We start from the raw sequence: 25,742 nt of genomic DNA on the forward strand, positions 1-25,742 counted from the left end.
AAATGGGTGATGGGAGAGTCACCACAGGAAATATTGATTGAGAATCCTGAGGCACCTCCTCTCCCTCGCGTGAGCTTCGACCCTCGGCCAGAAGCTCGGCGGATGAAGGCACAAAAGGCTGCTGCTACTGTCCAGCCCTATTCTTTGATGGATGACTTGATGGATTTTAGGCCCAATATCACCTTACGACAACTCTGTCAATTGTCTCCACATATCAAGCATCAGACTATTGCATTTTTGAATCGCATGCCAGGAAGGCGCCAAAGGGGATCGGTTTAGGGCGGGCCCACACCAGAGACAGTAACAGTTCAAGATGGAGTAACACTAGACAATTGCTCAGCCTATGCTGCCCTCACATGTGAACAAAGTCCCAAGCTCGCAGTGGAGATCAATTGGGTGGAGCTGAAAGATGTTTTCTTGGATGGTGGGGCAGCAGTAAACATCATGCCGAGAGGTACTATTCAACAACTGGGTTTGAAATTGACAACTGACGTACATTTTCAAGTACGCATGGCGGATCAACGCAAGGTGAAGCCTATGGGGGCTGTCAAAGGTGTTCACATGAAGATTGGGGGAGTTACATTCCTGTCCAATTTTATTGTACTTAATATGACGGAGGGTGAGCAGACTTATCCTCTACTTCTTGGTAGACCATGGTTACGCTCAGCAAAGGCCATTCAAGATTGGTCAAGTGATGAAGTTCGACTGCCTTTGGGATCCACATCCTTAGAAATAGACATGGTTACTGGAAGGGCCCGTCATCGACCTGTGGAACTTGGGGAAGAGGATTTTGAAGAAGAAGAAGGGGTGGAAGAGGAGCGATGGGCACTTGGGGATTGGCGCCTACAGAAAGAAGAGTTGATCTATGTGGAGGACTCACCCTTCCAAGGTGAAACCTATGTAACAACAGCATGAGATGATGGTGAGAGCTTGACGTACTTGTTGGAACATGCTAGACCAGATGAGGAAGAAGCTGTCATCTTGGATTGGATGGGGGCCTTGGGATCCTTAGCCATCAACATGGTGGAGTTGTGTCCAGAAGAGGATTCTGAAGCCCATCTTGGTACTTCACGGAATGCGCAAGAGGTGAGCCAGGAAGCGTCTTCACCACCTGGTTTGGCTGATCTCATGTATGAACGGATGCCTTTTGGTCTTCTTAATAATCCCCACATGTATCAGCGAATGATGTCCGCAAGTACCAGACCAAGTGGGGGGGAGGCCACCAAGGTGACTCAAAGACAAGACCATGAAGCAGCCATGGAAGCAATGGAGGCACCACGACATGGATGCCTCACACCAAGAAAATGACCATGGGGTCACAACAGAGGAGGAAGAGGATGCTATGCAAGAAGATGATGAGCTGGCGGAGCATAATGATGGTACTTAAGAGAACACTCATGAATCTATGGAAGAAGAAGATGACCACATAGATCATGGGCTGGCTGAGCACAATGATGGTATTGGAGAAGACACTCATGGATCTGCAGAAGAAGAGGATGACCACCTACTTACTGATGTCATTCAAAGGCAGGCGGTGCCGGAAATGACTCTTGGAAGGGTTATTGAATCCATTGTGCAACCTGACCAACCTAGGAGGGGTCAAGAGACCAGACAATTTGAAGGAGCCGTCCACATTCACACTGGAGTCTGGAACTTCAGACCTTCAAGGCAAGCCCACAGCATACAGGGAGAAGAAGATGTCGCGGACCTTGTTCTACTCGACTTATAGCTGACCCCCCAACAACACAGGAGGTTCATGAAACTACATACGAGGTGGTTGGACTACCATACCGAGGAATGCTCAAGCAAGCACAAAAAGGAAAGAAGAGAATGGGCCCAAGTGCTGCCTCTACATTTCAACCATTTCCAGAACACACCCAACCGTCCTATCCGAGCTCTTGGATGGAAGAAGTAGTGGGGGATTTTTCTCTGGATGATTCTCCTGCGCACCCAGCAGTGGGAGTAGAAGAACTAAACAACTCCACATCAGGAAGCATACCTCAGGTTGACCATGCCAGGGATTGGAGGTATCTGAACATTGGGACAGAAGACCAACCACGACATCTTAAGGTAGCCAGTTGGGTCTGGGAACATGACTATCTCCTTGCTGCATTGTCTGATTTTTTTCAAGAGTATGTTGATGTCTTTGCCTGGTCATATAAGGATTTAAAGGGAGTACCCACTGAGTTCATGGAACATCGCATCGATCTATATCTGGAAGTAGAGCCGGTGATCAGGGGACCATATCGCATGAATCCTAACTATGGCAAGGCTGTCCATGCTGATATTCAAAAGATGGAGCAAGCAGGGTTGATCTACCCTGTTGACTACTCCGAATGGCTTAGTGGCATCGTAGTGGTGCCCAAAAGAGAGATTGGAAAACTCCGAGTTTGTGTCGACTATAGGAGTTTGAATACCGCCACACGTCGGGATAGGTTTCCTCTCCCCTTCACTGACAGGGTGCTAGAAACCGTAGCTGGTCATGCTCTCTACTCCTTCATGGATGGATACAGTGGGTATAACCAGGTTCGGGTGCGAGAGCAAGATCAGTTAAAGACTACCTTCGTCACCCAATGGGGAACTTATGCTTACCGGATGATGCCTTTTGGTCTATGCAATGCACCGGCCACGTTTCAACGTCTTGTCACCAAACTCTTCCAAGAGAACATCGGAAAGTTCCTTGAGGTATTCTTGGATGACTTCTCTGTGTTCAATGGTAAGAATGCTTCTCACCTCGAACCTGATATTCAGATTGATCACATGAGTAAGTTGAGGTGGGTTTTTGATAAGTGCAGAGAAGCTAGGTTGTGCTTGAATCCGGACAAATGCTTCTTCCTCGCCTTGCGAGGGGTTCTCCTTGGCCACATCGTCTCGGCTGAGGGAATGACCATGGACCCAGCAAAGGTGGAAGTGATATTGACCTTGCCTATTCCTCGAACACCCAGAGAAGTCAAGTCTTTTTTGGGACATGTGGGTTATTATAGAAGATTCATCAGGTCCTATGCCGACATAGCGGTGGCGTTGACGGAACTCCTTCGGCAGGAGCAGTCCTTCAACTGGTCGGCACCTCAACAACTGGCGTTTGACAACCTCAAGGATCGTCTAGTAAAGGCACCCATCTTGCGGCAACCTTGATGGGATGTCATTTTTCATGTGCATGTAGATGCAAGTGGGCTGGCGATTGGGGCGATATTGGCCCAACCAGATGAAGAGCACAAACTCGACCTACCTGTGTACTTCGCAAGCAGACAACTCAATGGAGCAGAAAGAAACTATAGCACCACTGAACGCGAGGGCTTGGGCATGGTCTATGCCATGACAAAGTATCGGCACTATCTCTTGGGCAGTAAGTTTATCATCATTACTGATCATCAAGCTCTCAAGTACTTACTAAACAAACCAACGCTTGGGGGGAGAGTGAGCAGGTGGATTCTTCTATTTCAAGAGTTTGACTTTGACATCCTAGTGAGAGCAGGCCGATTGCATCAACCAGCAGACCACTTGTCAAGGATCTCTTCAGGTGAAGCAGCCATAGGAGTTGATGATGACCTTCCAGATGCGGGCCTCTTCCGTGTCGCTGCCACAGTACCAAAAGATGACTGCCTGTTTGCTGTGGACTGCTTTCCCCCATGGTATGCAAACATTGTACACTTGTTGTCTACAGGGGAGTTCCCCAAAGGGTTAACTCCAGCACAAAAGCGGAGGCAGATTGTTCAGGCTGCTCCTTTCAAACTGATCACGGGTCAGCTGTACAAGTTGGGGAAGGACCACATTTTAAGGAAGTGTGTGCTCCCTCATGAAACACAAGCCATCCTTCAGGAGGCTCACTCAGGAATGGGGGGAGGTCATATGGCACCAGAGGCCACTGCTAGAAAGATAATGCGCTCTGGGTTGTGGTGGCCAAAGCTATTCCAAGACTGCTATGCTTATGTGCGCCGCTGTGACTCATGTCAAAGAGGGGGGCCGAAGCCTACCCGACGGGAGTACCTTCCCCTTCAGCCATCCAGCCCTGTACCACCCTTCTATAGATGGGGATTGGATTTTGTTGGACCCATCTCTCCTGCAACTCGAAGAGGGAACAAGTATGCTCTAATTGCTACTGATTATGGCACTAAATGGGTGGAGGCTAAGGCAGCGAAGACCTGCACTGCTCAAGTTGTGGCCTCATTCTTGTATGATCAAATCATTTCTAGGTTTGGATGTCCTGTGGAATTGATGAGTGACAGAGGTACCCACTTTCTCAATGATGTCATCACTGACCTCATCACGCAACTGCAAATTGTTCACAAGACCTCTAGTTCATACTACCCTCGAGCCAATGGTTTGGCTGAGAGCTCCAATCGGACCATGTCTCATATTGTGGCTCGGTTATGCCTTCATTCCTTGGCAGATTGGGATATTCTACTACCAGCTGCTCTTTTTGCTTACAGAACAGCATACAAGGCTAGCACTGGATATTCACCCTTCCAGCTAGTTTACGGCCTGGAGGCGGTTATGCCCTATGAGTTCCACATGAAGACCACTAGGGTCATGGCAGAGATGGATGATAACTTGGAGGCATGCACACTTGAGAGATTATGGGATCTTGAAGCCTTGCATGAACATCGTCGTGAAGCGATCCTTGCTCAGGAAGTCTGGCAAAGAAGGCAGAAGGCATGGCATGACAGAAATCTCAGGAAGAGGGAATTCCAAGTGGGCAGCTTGGTCTTGTTATATTCCAGTAAGTTCCTGAAGCATAAACCCAAATTTGTCAGTGGCTGGACAGGGCCCTTCTTTATCACAAGGATTATTCCCAGTGGAGGGGTTTATTTGGCCACCTTGGAGGGCAAGAAGTTACCAGCACCTGTAAATGGCTCAAGGGTAAAGAAGTATCATCCACATTGACTCTCTCTTTGGATAAGGATTTCCATTCCTATTAGTTGAATTTCTATTTATTCAAAAAAAAAAACAACAACAATGTATTCCCTTTCCTAACCCTGTCAAGCTTCTACTCTCTGCCTAGTTGCACTCTTTGGTGGGAGACCAATAAAAACTGAGTTTCTCCTTCTCTGGCAAGACGGAAACAGTCCTTGCCTTCTCTGACACACACTTCTCCTTAATCCCTCTTCACCCCTGTCACTCAGGTTGAACCTCTATTCACCCATGTTCACCTCCAGGTCACCCCTGTTCACTCCTAGGTCACCCCTGTTCACTTCTATGTCACCTCCCCATCTTCACCTCTCTGTCACCTATGTTCACCTCCAGGTCACCCCTGTTCACTCCTAGGTCACCCCTGTTCATTCCTATGTCAACTCCCCATGTTCACCTCTCTGTCACCCATGTTCACTCCTAGGTCACCCTTGTTCACTCCTAGGTCATTCCTGTTCACTCCTATGTCAACTCCCCATGTTCACCTCTCTGTCACCCATGTTCACTCCTAGGTCACCCCTGTTCACTCCTAGGTCACCCCTGTTCACTCCTATGTCAACTCCCCATGTTCACCTCTCTGTCACCCATGTTCACTCCTAGGTCACCCCTGTTCACTCCTAGGTCACCCCTGTTCAATCCTATGTCAACTCCCCATGTTCACCTCTCTGTCACCTATGTTCACCTCCAAGTCACCCCTGTTCACTCCTAGGTCACCCCTGTTCACTCCTATGTCAACTCCCCATGTTCACCTCTCTGTCATCCATGTTCACTCCTAGGTCACCCCTGTTCACTCCTAGGTCACCCCTGTTCACTCCTATGTCAACTCCCCATGTTCACCCCTGTTTACCCATGTTCACCTCCAAGTCACCCCTGTTCACTCCTAGGTCACCCCTGTTCACTCCTATGTCAACTCCCCATGTTCACCTCTCTGTCACCCATGTTCACTCCTAGGTCACCCCTGTTCACTCCTTGGTCACCCCTGTTCACTCCTATGTTAACTCCCCATGTTCACCTCTCTGTCACCCCTGTTCACCTCTCTGTCACCCATGTTCACCTCCAAGTCACCCCTGTTCACTCCTAGGTCACCCCTGTTCACTCCTATGTCACCTCCCCATGTTCACCTCTTTGTCACCCATGTTCACCTCTCTGTCACCCATGTTCACTCCTAGGTCACCCCTGTTCACTCCTATGTCAACTCCCCATGTTCACCTCTCTGTCACCTATGTTCACCTCCAGGTCACCCCTGTTCACTCCTAGGTCACCCCTGTTCACTCCTATGTCAACTCCCCATGTTCACCTCTCTGTCACCCATGTTCACTCCTAGGTCATCCTAGGTCACCCCTGTTCACTCCTATGTCAACTCCCCATGTTCACCTCTCTGTCACCCATGTTCACTCCTAGGTCACCCCTGTTCACTCCTAGGTCACCCCTGTTCAGTCCTATGTCAACTCCCCATGTTCATCTCTTTGTCACCCGTGTTCACCTCTAAGTCACCCATGTTCACCTCCAAGTCACCTCTGTTCACTCCTAGGTCACCCCTGTTCACTCCTATGTCAACTCCCCATGTTCACCTCTCTGTCACCCATGTTCACTCCTAGGTCACCCCTGTTCACTCCTAGGTCACCCCTGTTCACTCCTAGTTCACCCTTGTTCATTCCTATGTCACCCCCCAAGCTCACTCTCTGTCACCTATGCTCCTCCCTATGTCACCCCTTGTTCCTCCCCTGTTCACCCTAGGCCACTCCTTGCCGCTCCTTGTTCACCCCTCAGTCACCCATGGGCACACCAATGTCACCCCTTGTTCATCCTTGGTTCACCCTTGGTTCATCCCTCCTTCAGCCTCATTCACCCCTATGACACACTCGTCCATTGGCCTATACAGGAGAAAATAAAATTCAAATTCCGATTTTCCCACCGTTTTCATTCAAATATTTCCTCTTGCCCACACCGCTTTTTCTCTCACCTACCACCTCCCACCAAGGCTATATTTAGCCACCAAATTCAGCGTCGGTCCTTCATCTCACCTCCCAATTCCGACCAGTGCTATATTTAGCATTTGGCTAAACTCAGCGTGGATCCTTGGGATCAGCTCATCCATCGCATCTTACAGCCCACTCATGCTATTTTTGGCTTACTTTCCTAAATTTGGCTCTCTTTGGTTGTGTATTTGTGGCTGTCCCCCCCTCCAACGAAACCATACGCATCTTACAGCCCACTCATGCTATTTTTGGCTTACTTTCCTAAATTTGGCTCTCTTTGGTTGTGTATTTGTGGCTGTCCCCCCCTCCAACAAAACCATACGCAGCTCCCTTCCCTCCATCGGTGAATTCTCCTGCAGCCCCCCCTCTCCCTCCATCAGTGAATTCTCCAGCTCCCTTCCCTCCATCGGTGAATTCTCCTGCAGCCCCCCCTCTCCCTCCATCAGCGAATTCTCCAGCTCCCTTCCCTCCATCGGTGAATTCTCCTGCAGCCCCTTCTATCAACGATAGCAGCCCCTCTCCCTCCATCAGCGAATTCTCCAGCTCCCTTCCCTCCATCGGTGAATTCTCCTGCAGCCCCTTCCATCAACGATAGCAGCCCCCTCTCCCTCCATCAGCGATTTCTCCTGCAGCCTCCCCTCCATCAGCGAATTCTCCTGCAGCCTCCCCTCCATCAGCGATTTCTCCTGCAGCCTCCCCTCCATCAGCGAATTCTCCTGCAGCCCCCCCCCCCTCCACCAACGATAGCAGCCCTCCCTCCATCAACGAATTTTCCTGCAGCTTTCTCCATCAACGAAATCTGCAGCGCAATCTCCTGGCAGCCCTGGCCTTGGATCGCAACTCCATCTCAGCAGCCCCTCTTCTTGCACGCAGCTCTCCCTGCTCCACCATCTTGCCTTGGAACGTATCTTCTCCTCCTGGCAGCCCTGGCCTTGGATCGCAACTCCATCTCAGCAGCCCCTCTTCTTGCACGCAGCTCTCCCTGCTCCACCATCTTGCCTTGGAACGTATCTTCTCCTCCTGGCAGCCCTTGCGTTGGATCGCAACTCCATCTCAGCAGCCCCTCTTGCTTGCACGCAGCTCTCCCTGCTCCACCATCTTGCCTTGGATCGCATCTCCACCTCCTGGCAGCCCCTCTTCTAGTGAATTGTGCCAACTTCCTGCTCCCTGCCCACCTCCACACCCTGCGCCATCTCCACTTTCTGCGCCACCCTGGGCCAACTCCAACCCACTACGCCACCTCTCTTCTTCCACTTTGCGCCACCTCTCCATTGTGTTCCATCTTTTCCAGCTCCATCTCTCTCCTCTTGCGTTCTCCTTGACTCCATCTCCTTGCAGTCACTCTGGTTGCTAATCCCCTTCCCAGCAGACCTCGTCATCAGCTCCCCTCCTCACTATCACCTCGCCAGCTTTCCTTTCTGGACCTCGTCATGGACTCCCCTCCTCGTTATCACCTGGCCAACTTCCTTCTTGCCTCGTCATCAACTCGCCTTCCTTTCCTACTTCCTTTGTAGCCTGGTCATCAGCTCACCTTCTTGCTTCAGCTCCCCTTCTTGTTATCATCTCACTTCCTACTTCGTCATCAATTCCCCTTTCTTTCCTGACCTTCCTGTCATCAGCTCACCCCCTGCTTCGAGATCAGCTTCCCTCCTTTTCCTGCTTCCTTTCTAGCCTCGTCATCAGCTCACCTTCCTGCTTCAGCTCCCCTTCTTGTCATCATCTCAGTTCCTACTTCGTCATCAGTTTCCCTTCCTTTCTTGACCTTCCTATCATCAGCTCACCCCCTGCTTCGACATAAGCTCCCCTTCCTTTCCTGCTTTCCTTCTTGCCTCGTCATCAGCTCCCCTTCCCTTCCTACTTCCTACTTCGTCATCAGCTCCCCTTCTTGCTTCGTCATTATCTTCTACTTCACCTCTTGTTTCTTCTTCATGCTCGAGAAGAAGTCCAAGTATAAGCCACGGTTGCCCAGAGATAAGCTCTTCATCCCTTTCTATACCGCCATGACGTCTCAGGCAGCCTCTGCAGTGCACATGACCTCACCCATGCCTACAGCCTCTACAGCAGGGCCGACTACATCAGCAAGGCCGACTTCATCAGCAGAGCTAACTTCATCAGCAAGGCCAACTTCATCGGTAAGGCCGACTTCATCAGTGATGCATCCCCATCTTGGTCCGGACATCACTATCATCTCGGATGGAGAGCCACCGCAATCAAGACAGCAGCGGGGGGTTCTTTTCCACTCTCAGAGCTCCAGTGCCTCTTCTTCCGACCATGGGGGCTCAGATTACACCCCCTCTACACGGAGACCACATTCAGAAGGGTCGGGTGGGCCAACAGAGATACAGAGCCCTTCAATAACCACCCCTCCTCTCTCCCACATTCGGGTTATGTTTAAACCTCTTCTTGATCCAAACCTCAAACTATCCTCGGTGTTGACATCTTCCGAGATCCAGACCTTGTGTCTAATTGAGTTCGACAAGGTCATCTTCCCTCTTGTGGATGTGGAACTGTGTACAAGATTCATCAGATCTTATGACTCTGTCACAGACACTTTTGAGTTCATGGGCTCCAGGCAGCTTCTCACACCCAATTTGGTCTCACAGTACATGGGGCTCCCTGCTCTCCCTATTCAGCCTCCTTCCGACGATTCACCACATCTCCTTTCATTCCTTTCACAGTGCAAACGCAACAGGAGGGGATATGATTGCAAAAAGGTTTTGGAAGGTGGAAGCAGAGAAGCAGTGATCACACGCTACTTCTTCACTCGCTTCTATTCAGCACCCGGGCATTACTACATCACGAAAGGTATCCGTCCTGCTCTCAATGCTCTCTTCACCATCACTCAGTATGATTTTGCATCCCTCTTCTATTCAACATTCCGGGCCACTGTTCGAAATCGCACACGCAGAGGCACACACACCTGTACTTGTGGACCTCACCTCACCTACCTCTTGCACCAGTGGCGGGCTGCAACGCCTGCACTTGTCCCTCCACCTTCACATACTCCATTTTCTCCTCACCGCCCACCTTCCGCCCCTATGATCCCCCACTTGAGATCAACTCCACTGGCTCTTAGTGCGGCCCCAGCCTCCTCGGCCTCTGCTGCATCAGTCTCTGTCCTCTCTTCCTCTCCAGTCTCCATACCCACTCTTGCTCCACCCACATCTGCAGCACAGGTTTTTGAGCCATCCCCTCTTGGGCCAGCCTTTGGAGCTTTGTCATCCGTTGCTCATGCAGGAGTCGCCTCTCCATCCATCCCCTTCGAGGCAGATTTGGATTTCCCTGATGATGTTCTTCCGGTCACTCCCCTGCCCTCCTCAGGTCTCACCCACCATGGCATGACATTACCACTTACCTTCCCCACAGTCATGACCATTCCCCCTCCGATCATCTCATCAGGGTCAGTAGGGTGCAAAGATATGCACATTGGCCCCCCAACTCAGGGGGATCCATCGACAGAAGTTATGGCAGCAGGCACCTCTGCCTTGGGATCTCTTGATGGAGAGGCATCAGAGCGACACAGGTTATTGAACTTGAATCTTACTTTGGGAGCCACTGGTGACGCGAAGACACCACCCCGGGTGTCTCGACGACTGACCCCTGAACCGAGTATGGAGGCTGCTGAACAGGACCTACTGGAAACTCGACCTGGCGAGGTTATTTTTGCTGGGGGTAAGATACCTTTTCAAGCGGATTGTCCTCCACTTCCTCAAAATGATATGTTGGATACCTACTTCGCATCCTCCTCAGGAGATCTATTCACCCATGAGGCCCAGATAGAGGAACAGAGCCAGGAACACAAACGGCTGCTGTATGCATTAAAGCGGAAGCGGTCTCCTGTTTGCATGGAGGAGGAGGACTTGGACCAAATTTTCACACTTCCCTTGCAAGAGACAATCGCTTCCAACAAGAAAGTATCCCAAGCTCCAAGCTGTTACCTAGACATCGACACACTGGCTCCAGTGGCAGCTCTCGAGGACCCAGAGCAAGAGGGGATGAAAGCAGCCTTCAAGGAATATGGCGAACTCATTGACATGGCTGACCGAATGACCTATCGGGACAGGTATGCATGGGTTAAAAGATCCCTTCATATGGCTCAGCGCATTATAGATGACAGCTTCATTCAGATGGGTGTCTCCCTCTTTAATACTACGGGTCAGGTTTGCAAGCTTCTGTCACAGAAGCAACACCTCTGCTTGGAACATGAGAAGCAGGTAGCCAGCATGCATAAAGAATGGGATACAACATTGCAGGTGAAAGAAGCGGAGTGGGGAGCAACTCTACAGGCAAGGGAGGCTGCGTGGAAAACTCAGCAGGACGAGTTTCAGCAATGTCTTGCAGCAAAGGAGGCAGAGTGGACAGCCAACAAGAAAGTTTTGGAGGACAATCATTCAGCCCAGCAGGCTCAGATCCAGAGGGAGCTTGCAGCCCTACAGGACAGATACACCTCACTGGCTGAGGATAAGCATACGGTGGATCAACAGGTGGAGGTGGTGCGGCATCAGATGAAGCAGAGTCTCGAGGAGGAGGACCATCTCCAAATTTCACATTCCAAGTTGCAGGACGACTTCCATGGGCTGCAAGCTGAAAATGCTGCTCTCAAATCTCGATGTGATCATTATAGGTCTGGCTACCACAGATATAAATCCAAATACGAGGACATCCGCAACCTCATGGACACAGTCGAGGAAGAGGCAAGGACCAGCCCCGGAACATCAGCACACCCACCACACCCACCCCCTCCCCCTCCCTGACCTTCATCCAACAAGCAGTAGCTCCTGGATCTTTTAGTTCGGCATTTCTTTTTGCGAGCTCTGTACATTTGGATTCTGCAGTTCTCATGTAAATAAGCCATTTTGGAGTTGTATGGCCATGAGCCAGATTTTTTTTTTTTCAGTTTTACAGTTGTAAGGCCATGAGCCCTTTCTTTCCAGTTTTGGGATGTCAACCACAAGGTCACTTTCTTATTTGTAATTTATACTTAACTTTCTCTCACACAGATCCTCAGTCATTCACCGGGACGGTGAATGATAGTGGTGGGGGATCTGTTGTACTCAAAGTTTATGGCGACCCACCAAGAGTCACACCTGGGTCACGTCATGGTCACCTCAGCAACATGCCAAGTTGTTAGACCTTGGTCATACCTAGTCGCAGCGTGTTCACATATGTTCACATCTTGGTGACATGGAACAGACTTGGACATGACTTGACATGGACCTGACTTGGACATGACATGGAACAGACTTGGACATGACATGACATGACATGACATGGAACAGACTTGGACATGACATGGAACAGACTTGGACATGACTTGACATGGACATGACTTGGACATGACATGGAACAGACTTGGACATGACATGGACATGACTTGGACATGACTTGACATGGACATGACTTGGACATGACATGGACATGACTTGGACATGACTTGGGTATGACGGAAGCAATACATGACTGAAGAGTGCCAAACCTCAACCTCGACCCACCATGGTCAAAGTCAATCAGAGGGAAATACTGGCGCAATGGTACACGGGATACACCTGTTGGTGCACATGGGAAGCAGTCCAACAGTTAAGAGGCATAGGTGGTGCACCAACACTCTCAACCAACTAGTGTCAAGAGCGCAGGAGAACACATGGAGCATGGGATTCACTGACCCGGGACAGGTTGGAGTGTTGCAGAAGCCATCAAGGACAGAGCGGCCCACAAACGGTGGAATGGCTAAGGATGGCTAAGGGTGCAAGAAGACATCCAATAGGAAGAAGGAGAGGAGATTGGTAGCGGGGGGTGGAGCAGAGGAGGAGAAGGTGAAGAGGGGGAAAGGGAAGAGGGGGAGGGACATTCTGGGAGGGGCGAGAGGCGTGAGTGAAGGAGTGAGAGGCTAGAGTCAAGAGCTCGCCTCGTGTGTATCTTCTAGGGGTGTATCCGTCATCTTGCTTTCTAATGAGTTATGCTACTCTCCATCTCTGCTCGCTACTCTAAAATCTCTTCCGTTGTGTTCTCCCCCCCCTCCTCTCCCTTCACCTGGTACAACGGACCTGTGTCATGTGCTTGAAGTTCTTGCCGTTCATATCGAGGGTTGGCTTTCGTGATGTTGTTCCGCTTTGGTCTTCTTCTTGCTCACATCACTTCAGCACTTGTACCGCTTGCACATAGTTGACACCATCTACCGCTTGCACATAGTTGACACCATCGACAAGCAACCGCCTACATACCATCCGTCGCCTACATACCATCCGTGACACTTATGGCATGTCTTACTCGCTTCTCGCACCAGTGGCCCTAGGCCTCCGGTAATACTTTCGGAAGTGTTAGGAAACCCCCCCCCTCAGACATCCCCTGAAGAAGCTTCTAACAAGGATACTTGTTTTTCTTCTTTCTTTCTCAATCTAGGACACTCGGGGCGATAGTGACCTTTTTCATTACATTCATAGCAAGTGACCCCACTCCTATCTCGAGGCCTATCTTCACTCTTTGGTGCTCTAGGTTCTCGTGCATTAACCAAATGCAATTTCAAATCAGCAAACTCTGCCATTAATTGGGAGATATTTGGTACCTGAGGAGTGCCCATTATCTCCACCGTAGAAGTTGAAGCTGTTGAAGACACAAAAGAGGATTCGATCTTTAGAGAAGCTTCTTTCTTGGTTGCAATGCGAAGTGCCTCCACGTATGTTGTTGGATCTTTACTCATTACTTTTGAGCGAAGACGAGGCTCCAAAGCCATAACAAATTTGCTCATCTTTAAGTGCTCCATCCCTGAGAGACTTTGAGGGGCCGATGATGTAGATGCCACAGCTCGCAAAGCTGCCCTTTCATACTTTGTCCATAAAGTTTGATATCGGATTGCCAATGCAGAGACCAACTCACCCTCTCCTTGATAGAACCGGTCCAACTGCAACATCAAAGCATTTGGCGACTCCACTGCCCCAAATCTCTGCTTCATTGCTGCCACCACTTGGTCCCAGTCCTCCTTGGTAGAGTCCGGCAAGGTCTCATGCCAACTCAAGGCTACACCTTCAAGAAAATCAGGCAAAATCTCCGCCCGATCCTTCATGGACCATCCAGAAAGCCGGCATCCTCGAACAAAATCCTGAAGATAAGACTCCGGGTCTTCCCCTTGGGTCCCTCGAAACACTAGAATTTTCACCATGATGAAACACAAAAAGGAAACACGAAGATCTAAATAATATCCCAAACAAGATCCGAACAAGATCCCGCAGAGCCTTAGTATACCAAGACCAACTTATTATGCATAACCAGTTGTTGAAAACCCTCCATAATGTGATCCTCAACGAAATCTTCAAAAATAAGTGACCAACTAGCACCATGAAAACATTGTGTATACATGCATTCTAGAATCACCCTTCGCACAATAGGAAGTGCACATAAAAGCTTCAAGATATTGTAATCTTCATTATTTGCATAGAAAAAGAAGTTGAAAGCATTAAGAATCACCACTTTACTCTTATAGTCGAAAACTACCCAAAGACTCAACTCTTCTTCACACCAAGCTGCCAGTGCATGGAACAATCCCCAATCTATCATTGTGCCTGCTGCCGGCGTTGTCGATTCACCAACATATTCAACAGTGCAAACATAAAGGATATGATCATGGTGACTGTCCAAATGGCTTAAGCATCACCTTCACAATCTGAGAAAAGGGATGAGATACTCAAGAGAGAGAGAACCTGAAGTGACCTTCATTACAAATAGAGTGAGAATCCACTTCAACACTACAAACACAAGGGAGAAGAAGAGGTTTCATACATACAAGAGAGAGCGGAAGCTCCAAGACTACTCATAGAGAGAGAATAAACTAGAGAGAGATGGACTCAAGAGTCTACATAAGAGAATATCTACAAGAGGGAGAGAAGGCTCATGGAAGAGGCTTGGGGAGACTAGAGCTACAGCAACATGAGGCCTAATGGTGGAAGAGATTCCGATGAACAAGGGAGAGGAGGGCTCCTTTTATAGAGATTTTGTTACCCTCCTTCACCCATTTACAATTGCTGCCTGTAGATTCCTTTCCCCATCAATCACATAAGCACGTATGTCACCATCCATGTCCTTTTTGGCTACTCTTGCCAGATGCTCAAGACTCTTAAAATATTGAGAAAGTCAAGAGTCTCCTCACATGGAGCCCATAGGGACCCTCTCTTTTCCACATGTCCACATCCTCCTTATTCCACATAGGAGTTCTAGAAGGATTCCTCTTGACTTCACACTCCTCCACATGCCTTCCAAACGCTTGGCATGTGGCCTCTCTTATATTATTGGAACACATGGACATGAGCCCACCTCTTTATATGACTCACTCTTCCTATTTTCTAAAAAAAACTCCATAATATCCCATACACAAATAACTCTCACCCCATACCAAGGTATTTATAATTCATACCTATGGTATTTACAATGAGCCATTCCACTCATCCTCTCCATCCCATACAATATCATAGAAGATAGAAATAAGTGAGAGCTGCTGGGCTATCACTTGATACTCAAACTCTTATCAAACATAGAGAAAAACAATACCAATGCCAAATTAAAAATATAAATTTTTGGCGTCACACTACCTTAAGAAATTTTCTTTATTTCTTAAATAGAAGCCACATGATATACAATCAGGCTAGGTAGTGGACAGGAATGCGTAGAGCTTGCAATTTCGATCATTTTATCTTTTTTTTAGAAAAGCAAACCGAGCTCTCCATAAAGAGTTATGGCTCGGGAAGAGTTTAGTATTAAACCCTAAACCTAAAATCAAATCCTATAAAAACCTACTCCACCCCCTCATTCTTCATCTTTCACTTTTTGCCTCCATTCTCTTCTTCATTCCGAGCCCCACGCAAGACACTCCTCCCTCTCCATCGACCACCACCTTACTCCCATCCTCGCATTGTAAGTGACTTCGAGCCCTTCTCGCAGCGATAACCCAGCCTTCTACGCACCGTCCATTGTTCCACAACAATCATGTTACATCGAGAAAGACTTGGAGAGCGTTCAGGTGACCACTTCTCCCTCCTTTTCGATTTTCGTCCGTCAAGTTTTTGTGCTCTTTTTTTTTTTCCCCTCCCATCTCCACCTCCCCCTCGCTCCTCCCCCTCCCCTTCCATCTCCCCCTCCCCCTCCCTCTCCACCTCCCCCTCCCCCTCCACCTCCCCCTCCCCCCTCCATCTCCATCTCCATCTCCCCCTCCCCCCTCCACCTCCCCCTCCCCCTCCATCTCCATCTCCACCTGCCCCTTCCCCCCTCCCCCCTCCATCTCCACCACCCTCTCCCCCTTCCCCCTCCATCTCCACCACCCCCTTCATCTCCACCTCCCCCTCCCCCTCCCTCTCCACCTCCCCCTCCCCCCTCCATCTCCATCTCCCCCTCCCCCCTCCATCTCCACCTCCCCCTCCCCCTCCGCCCTCCACCACCCCCTCCCCCCTCCACCACCCCCACCACCTCCCCTTTCCCCCTCCATCTCCCCCACCACCTCCTCCTCCCCCCTTCATCTCCACCACCCCCTCCCCCCTCCATTTCCACCACCCCCTCCCCCCTCCCTCTCCATCTCTCCTTCCTCTCCATCTCCCCCTCCCCCTCCCTTTACCCCCTCCACCCCTCCCTCCCCCTCTCTCTCCCCCTCTCCCTCCCTCTCCACCTCCCCCTCCCCCCTCCATCTCCATCTCCCCCTCCCCCCTCCATCTCCCCCTCCATCTCCCCCTCCATCTCCCCCCTCCACCACCCCCACCACCTCCCCCTTTCAGTCTCTCTTTCTCTCTCTATCCCTTCCCCTTTCTCTCTATCTCTCTCTTTCCCTCCCCCTCTCTTACTCTCTCTCGTTACTCTCTCTCTCTCATTCTCTCCCCACCCCCCTCTCTCTTTTCTCTCTCCTCTCTTCCCCTTTCCCCCCCTCTCTCTCTTTTCTCTCTCATTCTCTCCCCATCCCCCTCGCTCTCTATTCTCTCTCCTCTCTCCCCCTTCCCCCCCTCTCTCTTTTCTCTTTTCTCTCTCCCCCTTTCCCCCCTCTCTTTCTCTCTCCTCTCTCCCCCTCATTCTCTCCCCCACCCCCTCTCTCTCTACCACCCTTCCCCTCTCTCTACCACCGTTCCCCTCTCTCTCTCTCTACCCCTTACCCTCCTCTCTCTATTTTCCCCCCCCTCTCTCTCTCTCTCCCCCTTACCCCCCCTCTCTGTCAACCCACCCCCTCGGGCCGCCCCGCGGCGGCGCTCTGCAGAGGCGCCACCGCCCGCCCGGTGCCCATCGCGCACGCCGGCGGCGCTTGCCAGCCTCGCCCCCGCGGTCGTCTCCCGGTCGCTCCTGTCGCCCAACCTCGCCCCCTCGCTGCCCGCCCCGTCCCGCTCCCTGTCGCCCAACCCCGCGTCCAACCCCGCCCTGCTCACCCCCCGCCCCGCTCACCCCTCGCTCTCCGTCCCTCAGCCCCGCCCCCCTCACCCACCCGCTCTCCGCCCCTCAACCCCAGTACCCCCCGCCCCTCACTCCCGCCCTCCCTCTCCGCTCAGAATGCCCCCCTGTTCCCCCTCACCCCTCACCTCCCGTTCCCCCTCGTCCCTCACCCCCCGTCCCCCCTCGCCCCTCATCCCAAACGCCCTCCCTTTCCCCTCACCCCCCTTGCGAACCCCCCCCCTCGGGCGTCGCCGTCGGGACGCCCTCCCCATAGCACAGATAGAAAAAAAAAAAACTAACCTAAAACTAACCCTAGGGTTAGCTTTAACCTTAGTTCGGTTAGTATTAACTATAGTTGGGTTAGGTTGGTTAGGTTACGATAACTAGGTTAGTTAGTTAACCTCGGCTATATTAGTTCATGTAGGTTAGGTTAGTAGTAACTGAAGTTAGGTTAGTTTTAGTTAACCCTCAGTTAGTTAGACTAGGTTCGGTTAGGATTACCCTTAGTTAGGTTAGACTAACTTTTAGTTAGTAACTAACTACAATTAGTCAAACCTCCCAGTTACAGTAAGTGGGAGGATCTAGGTTAGTTTCCTTAACTAGAGTCACTTGGTTTCAACCCCTCAGTTGGACCTAAAGTCCATTCACACTACCCTTAGGACACATCCCCTCCCAAAACCAACATTTTACCCCTCCTTTACCCCCTCGTAATTCATCCGTTTGGGACCCAAATTGAACCCCGTTTGAACTCAGATTTCACACACGGAAATAGCACGCTACGGGATATTTTTCCAACCCATTGCACACCATTTCAGCATCCCTAGCACATGATCATTCGTGCCCTCGTGTGGGCCTCATTTTGCACTAATTCACTCGTATTTTCACGCCGTGACCTTTGATTAACGCTTCGTCTACACTGGCACATTTCCCTACACACGTAGGACAATCTTAGGCACATTATTAACACGACGGTTCCTACACAAACTAACACCACTCTAAATCTCCTAACAACACCACCTCCACACCCGCACTTCTGGTAGCGACACCCTTGGCAAATCACGCACAATCTGCATGCAGTTACGTTCCAGCCAACGCCTTCGACTCCAACGCTCGCCACATCCGCATCTAACTCCGCTGCAACCACCGCCCCCGCCAATCCTCTACCCCGAATCCCCCCCTGAGATTCAACAACTCCCTTTAACTCCTCCACACCCCAACATGGCTGGACGCCGTCATGACCATGTTGGTGATATCGAGCTCGATGCAGAGGCTGATAACTTCTTCAATCACCGAAATCACAACAATCAAATCTGACACCCCTTGGGAAAATTGGAACTTCCCAAATATAATGGTAGGGGAGACCCAGCTCGCTTCCTCCAGCATTTTGATGCTGCATGTCGAGCAGGTGGTGATCAATCCCATGAAACCAAGGTGGCTTGGTTTCCAATGGCCTCAACTGATGAAGCGTCAGAATGGTACCTTGACCTTCTCGTGGAAGAACGCGCCACATGGGACCTACTTCAAACCGAATTCAAACGACGCTTTCAAACAGAGAGGCTACAAGACGATCCCGCGCTCCAACTCAGCAAGATCGAACAAGGCCGGAGGGAAGATGTACGCACATACAGAGAAAGAAAATCCGCAAGGATATGAAAAAGATAAGTAGCTATGAAACATTCAGTGCTGCTCATGCGGCAGCCATTGACATCGAAGATGGCATGGCAGACTCAGACACTAGCAGTGATGACGGCAGATTAAATACACGAGATAAGCGCTCGAAAAAAGGTAAATCAAAGGACACTGCCGAAACATCCAATGAAGATCGCCTAGAGGCCATGACCTTGAAGCTGAAAGAAGATATGATGCAGGCCATGGATCAAAAACTCCACTTGTCTCAGCCGCCAACTCAAACATATTCACGGCGAGAAAATGTTTGGTACCCACACTGCTTGGCAAATCATACAGCAAATGAATGCCCAGTCCTAAGAGCAAGGATCACTGCACAAGCAAATCCACCGCCACGGTTGTGGTGCCATATCTGTGTCGTCGGTGGCCATGATGAGAACAGTTGCATCTTCAACCTGCAACAATCCGCCTCGACCTCCACAATACCAAGCGGTACCCATGCCAGTATACAGGCAATCGGCACTTGCACAAGCGCTCCCAGCTCCGAGGCTAAATCCAGTTCCCGTTCGGACACAAGTCCCACAACTACTCAGGAATCCAAATCCACGACCGTATCCAAGAGCACCAAATCCAGCTCCTCAGGCAGTTCCCATACATCAATTACAAGCCGAGAAAGTAGACTCGCTATTTGAGTACGAAGCAGAGTACCCAGTGTACTATGTAGAAGGTGCAGAGGGTCTAATACCAATTTATGCCAATCAAATACGACCCAACACATTTTGCGCACCAATCAAGTGTTACGGTTGTGGAGAAAATCATTGGATTGCAGAGTGCCCTCATCGTGGTAGCCTAGCTACTTTCCAACCACTCTGCAAAGATTGTGGCATAGGACATGCTTGTATGGATTGTCCCATGAAAAATAAGGTCCCAGAACAAACAGAGGTTAAGCCTGACGTCCCCATCGGCATCATTGGGGTGGACCATCAAAGTCTGGGTCCGGCAAGTATAAAGTCACAACCTGTCAATGTAATTACACACCAACAGAAAGAGGCCACCAAGGACCCTAACATTCCAATCCAACCAAAGTGACTTCTGAAAAAAAAAGCACAAGTGCCTCCACCTCCGCCAAGCAATGAGCAGTCGAGCTCATCCACATCAACTTCCGAGCCTCAAATCAAAGAAGCTCCATACCCGCATGCAGAGGTGGAGAAGGCTCGTTTTCAGGTACTTCAGCGATGGGTCCAAAATGAACAAGCTCAATTTGAGGCTGAGAAACAAGCTCACGACCCAATCCATGACTTGGTCCCACAGTATTGATACTGTACTCGAGCCTTTGTTCCAACAACAGACTCCACAACAGAATGTACCGCCACGTCAACTTGAAGGAGCCGCACTCTCTAGCATCCTGAGTTGCCCTGTGTCAATTCCCATCGGAATCCTCCTACGGAACTGTCCCAATCTCTTGGAGAGTTTCAAAGGATGGGTTGAACTCACAAATCCCCCTCCACCTATGAATGACATTGAAGATATCCCTGTGCGGATGGGTAAGAGAGATGACATACGCAACATTACTGTGCCTTTGATCCACAAGGCATATAATGAAGTCCAAGCCATAGTGGATGGTGGAGCAGGTGTCAATGTCCTATCAAAGGAGCTCTACGAAGAATGGGGTCTCCCACCAATGCAAAAGGCTGATTTCAACATACGCCTTGCCGATGATTCACGGGCTAAACCCTTGGAATAGTGAATGGCGTGTCCACAAAGATCGCAGGAGTCCGCTTTTCCCTTCAATTCACAATCTTGGATCTTCCCAAAAAATCCCATCAAATCTTACTGGGACGTCCTTGGTTACGGGAAGCATCAGTCCTCCATGACTGGGGAACTGATAGATTGACAATCCAGAGTCGAGACACTGCAGTAAGGGTGAATGTGGGGACAGGAGCTATTAAACCAATTGTGCCTAGAGCATTGGATGACACATCTTCCACGACAATCTCAAGCAAGTCGACTCCCTTGCAACAACATGCCATAGCAGGTGACTCATAAAGCAATGTCAGTAACTGGATACAAACATTGGCAACCATTGACAACTGCCATTCATTAGACCCCATCTTCTCACAGATAGATGCTACCGCACTACAGGTCGATCCTCCACCGACACATGAAGAACCAATCGATCTAGAGATGCCATTCTTTATGGCTGACCTCGAGTGGGATAATGAACCTGAAGAAGGTACCCATACCAATGATGACTTAGATTTTCCTTGGGACCTTGAAACAAAGGCTGCGAATGCTGAAATTGAAGATCAAATCTTTGATAATGACTTAGCCATTCTGCATGCCCTAATGGCAGTCGAGCTCCCAAAAGTTGAACCTCCGCAGTTGAATAATAGTAGAAGATCCCGCAAAAAAGCTGAAGGAGGAAATCGCAAAAAAGCCAAGACCGAGCACTTCAATGAATTCGAACGAGTCCAAACAAGGTTTGTCGAATTGTACCTTGCAAAGTCAGCTCCCTCAAAATCAGAACCACCGCCTCTTGAATGGTCCCCTGAGGGACTGAAGGAGTATGTGCAGCACATGAATCCTTACTTGGAAACACCTTACCAGTCGAAAAGTTACCCCACAGTTCCCAATGTAAGAAGTTTTGGAAATATAAGCCACATGTGTGGATGAAGCTCGATCAAGCGACTTCATAAAAAGAAAGAAAAGAAGAGCCTAACAAATTAATAAATGCAACTATGCCACCCAGTACACATGACACATGTCAGGCTAGTTCAACCCCATCAGAGACCGATCTTCGAGAAGTGCCGGAATACTTCAAGAATTATACAAGTGGCAGTGCGCCAATAGCAATGCCAAGACCACTCAGAGAATCTGAAGTTTAAGAAACCGATAGCATTGTAGAAACTCCAATCTATGAGGGACCGGCAGAAACACGCACAATAAACCTCGCCCTTGAAGGGGAGGAAGAAAAATTGGTTTTCATTGGGAAACAGCTTCGTCAAGAAGATGAAATCAAACTCAAAGAACTCCTAATGGAATACCATGACTGCCTAGCATGGTCATACAAAGAGATGAAAGGAATTTCACCAGAAGTGGCAGTACACACGATACCTATAAGGGAAGGTGCTCACCCTAAGGTATGTGGACCTTATCGCACAAATCCTAAATTTGGCACCATGGTTTATGACGAGTTGGAAAAACTCCTAGATGCCGGATTCATGTACGAGATAGAGCACACTGATTGGGTTTCACCCATTGTCATTGTACCTAAATGCAACAAGAAGCTCAGAATATGCGTAAACTTGAAAAATGTGAATGCCGCCACAATTAGGGATCACTATCCCCTACTCTTAACAGAAACAGTGTTGGAAAAGGTGGGAGGATCCGAAATATATAGCTTCTTGGATGGCTTCAGCGGCTATAACCAAGTACAAATTACTCCTCAAGACCAATCAAAACAGCATTTGCTACAGAATGGGGTATTTTTGCATATAGAGTCATGCCATTCGGCGTTTGTAATGCTCCAGCCACATTCCAGCGAGTCGTGTTCACAGCTTTCAAGTCATTTTTGAATAAGTTTTTACAGGTGTTCTTGGATGATATGTGCATCCATTCAAACAAACAGGACCACTTCAAATGTCTTGAAGAAGTAGTAATCAAATGCAGGGAGTATGGCATCTCCCTAAATCCAATAAAATGCCAGTTCATGGTCACCCACGGAGTTGTTTTGGGACACATCGTCTCTCAACATGGGATTGCAACTAACATGGACAAAATTAAAATCATCATGGAATTGCCTCCTCCTATAAATTCCAAAGGTGTACAGGTCTTTATGGGACATGCCGGCTATTATAGAAGATTTATATTGCGGTATGCCATGATAGCTAGACCACTTTACAAATTATTAGTGGAGTTCTTATGGACTGAAGAGTGCGACCAAGCCTTTGAGCTTTTAAAGTGGCGCCTAATCACAGCACCCATCGTTATATCTCCCAATTGGGATATTGATTTTCATGTTCATACTGATGGATCCAAGTATGCGATTGGGAGTGTGCTTTGTCAACCTAGTGAACATAAGAAAGACTACCCCTTCTACTTCGCCAGTTGACAACTCAATGATGCAGAGATCAACTATGTAACCACAGAAAGAGAGGCCCTAGCAATGGTATATAGTGTAAAGAAATTTCGGCACTATCTACTCGCAAATGATTTTGTCTTCTACACCAACCATCAAACATTGCTTTATCTTGTGAACCGTCCGTGTACCACAGGAAGAATAACCAGATGGCTCCTCTTGCTGCAAGAATTCAACTTCAAAATCGTGGTCCGCAAAGGTGCCCAACACTACATTGCCGATCACATGTCTCGAGTCAAGTCAGGAGAAGAAGCCACTGGAGTAGAAGACGACTTACCAAATGCCACACTATTTCAAATAGATGCTGTTCCAGAGTGGTGTGGAGATATCATTGGATACTTGATGGCAGGAAGACCACCCCCTGACATGAAAGCAGTAGATGCCAGAAAATTGATTCTAAAGGCTGCACCCTATCAACTCATTGCAGGACAACTGTACAAGATGGGCAAGGATCAGATATTACGAAGATGTGTAATGCCTCATGAGATCCTGTCAATCCTGAGTGAAGTCCATGAAGGCATTGCAGGAGGACACTTCCAAGGGGAAGCCACAGCAAGAAAAGTTCTCCTCGCAGGCTACTGGTGGCCAACACTGTGGGCAGATGCCTATGAATATGTAAAAGGTTGTTATGTATGCCAACGGACTATTAAACCACAATACAAAGACTTCAATCCCCTAACACCAATTGTTGCATAACCATTTGAAAAATGGGGGATTGACTATGTGGATCCCATATATCCAGCAGCAAAAGGAACACAGGCACGCTACATCATTGTGGCCACTGATTACTTTACAAAATGGGCTAAAGCTAAAGCAGTCAGAAAGGCAGATGCCAGAAGCACAGCAAGATTCTTATACGAAAATGTGATCACCCGATTCGGATGCCCCATTGAAATTGTGTCGGATAGAGGCACACATTTTGTCAATGAGGTAATCCAAGAACTCTTGTCTGGCTTCATGGTAATCCATAGAAAAAGCACACCCTACTACCCCCAAGGGAATGGACTAGCAGAATCCACAAACAAAATAATATGCATTATTCTCACCAAGGTAGTAGAACCACAGGATTCTGATTTTGGGCAGAGAAATTGAATGCAGCCTTATAGGCATACAGAACCACATTCAAGGTCAGTACAGGGAACACACCTTTTCAATTGGTGTACGGCCTTGAAGCCGTGGTCCCACTCGAATTTGTAATACCAAGTCTACGCGTCGCAGTACAGGAATGCATGGGTGATCTTGAGTCCTTGAAAGAAAGGCTCTATCAGTTGGAAAAGCATACAGAGACAAGACTAGTCGCCTACCATGCCATGATAATAGAAAAATGCAGAAGAAAGGCATGGTTTGATCGAAACCTTAAAGCTAAAGACATCAAGGAAGGCGACTTAGTCCTATTATACAATGCCAAAGTACACAAGGGAAAACTGAAGTATCTAGGTCAAGGACCATACCGAGTACGAAAGATGAATCCCATCGGAGCTATGCTACTTGAGACATTGGATGGAGTCCAATTCAACACAACAATTCAACACAACAATAAACGGGAGCCGACTGAAGCGCTACCACATCAACACGCAAGCCATCCCCGACAAAAACGAAGATTTGGGAAACCAAGTCTTCCTTAGTTAGGATTAGATTGTATCACGAGCACTCACTTGCATATGTACGTCTTCGCACGTATAGGTAGCATCAATCAATTTTACCTAGAGCTCAGAAGTGATGAATGAGTTCTAGCTGCCGTATGAAAATCCCAGCAATAAAAGCATATAGTTAGTCCCTACTTAACTACTAGGTCACGTGCACTCACACACTTTCGCTTAGACACATAGATGATTGCATGAATAATTGTACCACAAACTTTCATTCCACACTCTCAAAGGATGTATAAAAAAAGATCTCTCTTCCACGCACACACACAGAAAGGTCATACCGGCATGCCAATCAATGTAATGATCAATGGTACACTACATGCACATGGATGCAGGTTCAGAAAAGATGCCGCCACTAAAGAGGATGCGCAGAAAGAGCCCACCGCCTCAACCACGGGACCCCCTCCAGAGTTCGCAGCCATCTACATCCTCTCAACCACGGAGACCACAGGCATTCGTGGTCCAAAGCGATAGCTCCGAAGAAGATTCAGTGCATGACCAAGCAGAACAAATGCCACCCCAGTCACAACCGGCCTACATAACTGTTAACAAGGCCCAATCACTAGAACTTGTCTGGCCACCCACATCAACTTATGCTCTTTCCCAGGAAGCAACATCTTACTTAGAGCAACGGGGTCTAGGTAGTTTGCATGAGAGCCTCAAATCCTTGGAGGACATTCCTATCCTAACCACCTACATTAAGGACTTTCTCCATTCTTACTACTCCAGCAATGCAAAGGATGGCAAGTACGGTACAATCACTGTACAACAGAGCCCAGTGAACATTATCCTCGACAGTACAGTTATTCAAAGGGCTTTCTCACTACCAAAACAAGATGGCAAATACCCTAAACGGTCTGTTGATGCAAAGTTTATTGAAGTTCAGTTTCTCCTCACCAAGGGCACTCTGATCCATAGAGATGGCATATTGCTTTGCACAATCCTTGACCATCGCCTCAAGGAAGCAGCACAATTTCTATCCACAATCCTGGGAATAAAGTACGGCAAGGAACGCTCCCTTCCACTCCACACATTTGTTTTGCTGAGTAG

General features: G+C 49.0%; 1 protein-coding gene across 1 annotated transcript in view; it reads left to right on the plus strand.

The window, feature by feature from the left end:
* The window catches only part of LOC147892863 (DNA-directed RNA polymerase IV subunit 1-like), a 155,049-nt gene that overhangs the window by 49,867 nt on the left and 79,440 nt on the right, over window positions 1-25,742 (plus strand). The window contains exon 10 of the mRNA XM_087386802.1: window positions 11,141-11,402. Within this exon, the coding sequence (XP_087242928.1) occupies window positions 11,141-11,402 (262 nt within the window). The remainder of the gene's footprint in view (window positions 1-11,140; window positions 11,403-25,742) is intronic.

The sequence above is a fragment of the Dipteris shenzhenensis genome, chromosome 16, assembly GCF_047967505.1.
Source record: "Dipteris shenzhenensis isolate YYH24624 ecotype China chromosome 16, Dip_SZ_1.0, whole genome shotgun sequence".
NCBI lineage: Eukaryota > Viridiplantae > Streptophyta > Polypodiopsida > Gleicheniales > Dipteridaceae > Dipteris > Dipteris shenzhenensis.